This window comes from Mandrillus leucophaeus, unplaced genomic scaffold, assembly GCF_000951045.1.
Source record: "Mandrillus leucophaeus isolate KB7577 unplaced genomic scaffold, Mleu.le_1.0 Scaffold35, whole genome shotgun sequence".
Taxonomy (NCBI): Eukaryota; Metazoa; Chordata; class Mammalia; order Primates; family Cercopithecidae; genus Mandrillus; species Mandrillus leucophaeus.
Window position 1 is genome coordinate 3,345,030 of NW_012103698.1, and position 3,120 is coordinate 3,348,149.

Consider the following 3,120-nt stretch of genomic DNA (forward strand, 5'->3'; position numbering starts at 1 on the left):
TAAGCAGTCAGTAAGTTAGGCTCTAATGTGCTTGATACTAAGCCTGGTATAGAGTATGCACTCAATAAATGTATTATGATTCAGATTCAGAATTACAAGTCTCAGGACAACAATCAATACCATTAAACTCTTCTACCCAAGCCTTTTCCAACTACATCTAGAATCTTTTCACCAAGCAGGCTCTCCCATAATCTTAAAAGCCTTGCTCAGCATTTTCTTATGTTAATTTATTTCTTTGAGACAGAGTCTTGCTCTATAGCTCAGGCTGGAGAGCAGTGACACGATCATGGCTCACTGCAGCCACAACCTCCCATGGCCAAGCAATCCTCCTACCTCAGCCTCCCAAGTTGCTGGGACCACAGGCATGTGCCACCATGCCAAGCTAAGTTTGTTTTTTTTTTTTTTTTTGTGGAGACAGGGTCTCCCTATTTTGCCCAGGCTGGTCTCAACCTCCTGGGCTCAAGCTATCCTCCTGCCTCAGCCTCCCAAAATGCTGGGATTACAGGTGTGAGCCACCATGCCTGGCCTTGTCAGCATCTTAAAGCTTCAAAATAGCAAACTACTAAGAGAGGCAGTGTATGCCATCTCTAAAGATTTTTTGGAAACGTATGAGATATCCTGCGTTTGGCACTTTAGGTGTTGACCTGCCTTAAGGTAGGAAGGATTGCCAGATAAATATGAAGGACCACTTTAGAACTCCGTGATGCCCTTTTGATACAGAGCATTCGTGAGCCCAAGAAGTGGCCTGTGGAGACAAAAGCCTGACTCACCTGCCGGTCCCGAACCTGCTCGTGAATTCTCTCAGAGACTGCAGCTGTCTTGGCAAACATAAGCACCCCTGAGGTAAGGCGGTCAAGCCGATGCAAGGGGTGTAACTCCTTCAGTTGGTGCTCCTTGCCTAGGATGAAGATAACTGTGTTGTGTCGGAAGCGGCCACAGGGGTGAACGGGAATGGAGGAAGGCTTGTCTACAACCACCACATCTTCGTTCTCAGCTAGCAGGCGAATGGGCTCTGCTGTGACTGGTGGCTCATGCCTGTGCACTGTGTTCCGCAAGAAATCATTGTCCTGTCAAAGACATATGGTAATAAGTCAGCCCAGGGACCGCAGCCTGTAATCAGTCAACTTCATACCCAGCTTCCCCTGTTCCTTACTGACATGGAAAAATGGTGAAAGCATATCTTGGGCAGAAAAGCAGTGTGCAGAGTATGATCTCATTTTGTAAAAGTATAGACAGACACAGGCAGATAGCTGGCATTGAAAAAAGTACTGGAAGGACATATACAAAAATGTTAACTGTGTTATCTCTGGGTGGTGAGATTATGAATGTTTTTTGGTTTTGCTAATTGTTATTTTCTCTACAATAAAGGTATTTTAAAAGTAAATTTTTTTAGTCGGGTGCAGTGGCTCACGCCTATAATCCCAGCACTTTGGGAGGCTGAGGTGGGTGGATCACAAGGTCAAGAGATCAAGACCATCCTGGCCAACACGGTGAAACCCCATCTCTACTAAAAACACAAAAATTAGCCGGGCATGGTGGCGGGCGCCTGTAATCCCAGCTACTTGGGAGGCTGAGGCAGGAGAATTGCTTGAAACTGGGAGGCGGAGCTTGCAGTGAGCTGAGATCGCACCACTGCACTCCATCCTAGGCAACAGAGCAAGACTCTGTCTCAAAAAAAAAATAATAATAATAAAAAAGGTAAAATTTCTTTAATGGAGGAAAAAACCTTCATAAATCATCACTGATCACGATCTTGAACAAACAAAACTAAGGTTTAGGTCCAGGGATATGGGCTGTAGACCAGGATTTGCCACAGGCTTGTGACATGCTCTTGGGCAAGTCATTTATCCTCTCTGGGTCTTCGTTTCCTGTGGAATGTGAGGGTTAGACCAGATCTGTGCTTTTAGAAATTGGGATAGGAGAAGGAATTCATCAATTTATGATATATTGACCCAAATCGCTTTATCAATGAAACAAGTTACTCCAAAACCATCCATTTCCGAAATGCTGTAATCGCCTTTTCTCCACTCACAACCATGGTAAACCAGTGTTACTGACAGGTAAAGAGTGTTACTTCTGACAGGGGTGTCTGGTACCTCATACCTGTGATGGAATTTTAAAGGAGTCAAAGCACTGGGCTAAACAATTCTAGTCTCTATCCCTGACATCTCACAATTCTGTTAACATATCAGGCTCTATGTTAAATAGTTTAAGTAGTAGTTACAGGAACACAGGCTTTGGTAGTATCACTGTTTGTGGCCTTACCCCTGTGAGTTTCCTTAGTTTCCTCAGAGGTAAAATGGAGTAGCAATACCTACTTCACAAGGTTGTCATTAGAATTAGACGTTAGTGGACATACAATGTTTAACTTTGTGCCCGGCACACAGTAAAGAGACATCATAAATGATAGCCCCTATTATTACTATTTGCACGAAGATCTACAACGCAGGGTAAAGTGATCAGTGCCCTTGCCACAAGACGGTGTTTAAAGGAATTATGAGAATTCCAACTTCTGTCCCTTGGAAACAAGGAAGCTGCCTTGAGGAAGAGGATAAACAGGCTGACTCCTGAAACACAGAGCCGCTGTCCACTTGCGGAGGTGGGAAACGCGGGCTAAAAGAGTGTTCCAATTGAAAGCGAGAACGCTTTAGAATTGCCATGATTTTTTTTTTTTTTTTCTTTTTTTGAGACAGAGTCTCGATCTGTTACCTAGGCTGGAGCACAGTGGCACGATCTCGGCTCACTGCAAGCTCCGCCTCCCGGATTCACGCCATTCTCCTGCCTCAGCCTCCAGAGTAGCTGGGACTACAGGCGCCCGCCACCATTTCCGGCTAATTTTTTTGTATTTTTAGTAGAGAGGGGGTTTCACCATGTTAGGCAGGATGGTCGCGATCTCCTGACCTCGTGATCCACCCGCCTCGGCCTCCCAAAGTGCTGGGATTACAGGCGTGAGCCACCGCACGCGGTCTAGAATTCACGTGATTTTAATCAACTACCTATGCCTCACTAAGCCTAAAAAACATAACAACAGGCCGGGCGCAGTGGCTCAAGCCTGTAATCCCAGCACTTTGGGAGGCCGAGACGGGCGGATCACAAGGTCAGGAGATCGAGACCATCCTG

The 3,120-nt window shown here is 45.6% G+C and overlaps 1 protein-coding gene across 1 annotated transcript in view; it reads right to left on the bottom strand.

Moving 5' to 3' along the window:
* RPUSD2 (RNA pseudouridylate synthase domain containing 2) overlaps positions 1-3,120 on the bottom strand; it is a 5,612-nt gene that overhangs the window by 1,521 nt on the left and 971 nt on the right. The window contains exon 2 of the mRNA XM_011989344.1: positions 771-1,067. Within this exon, the coding sequence (XP_011844734.1) occupies positions 771-1,067 (297 nt within the window). The remainder of the gene's footprint in view (positions 1-770; positions 1,068-3,120) is intronic.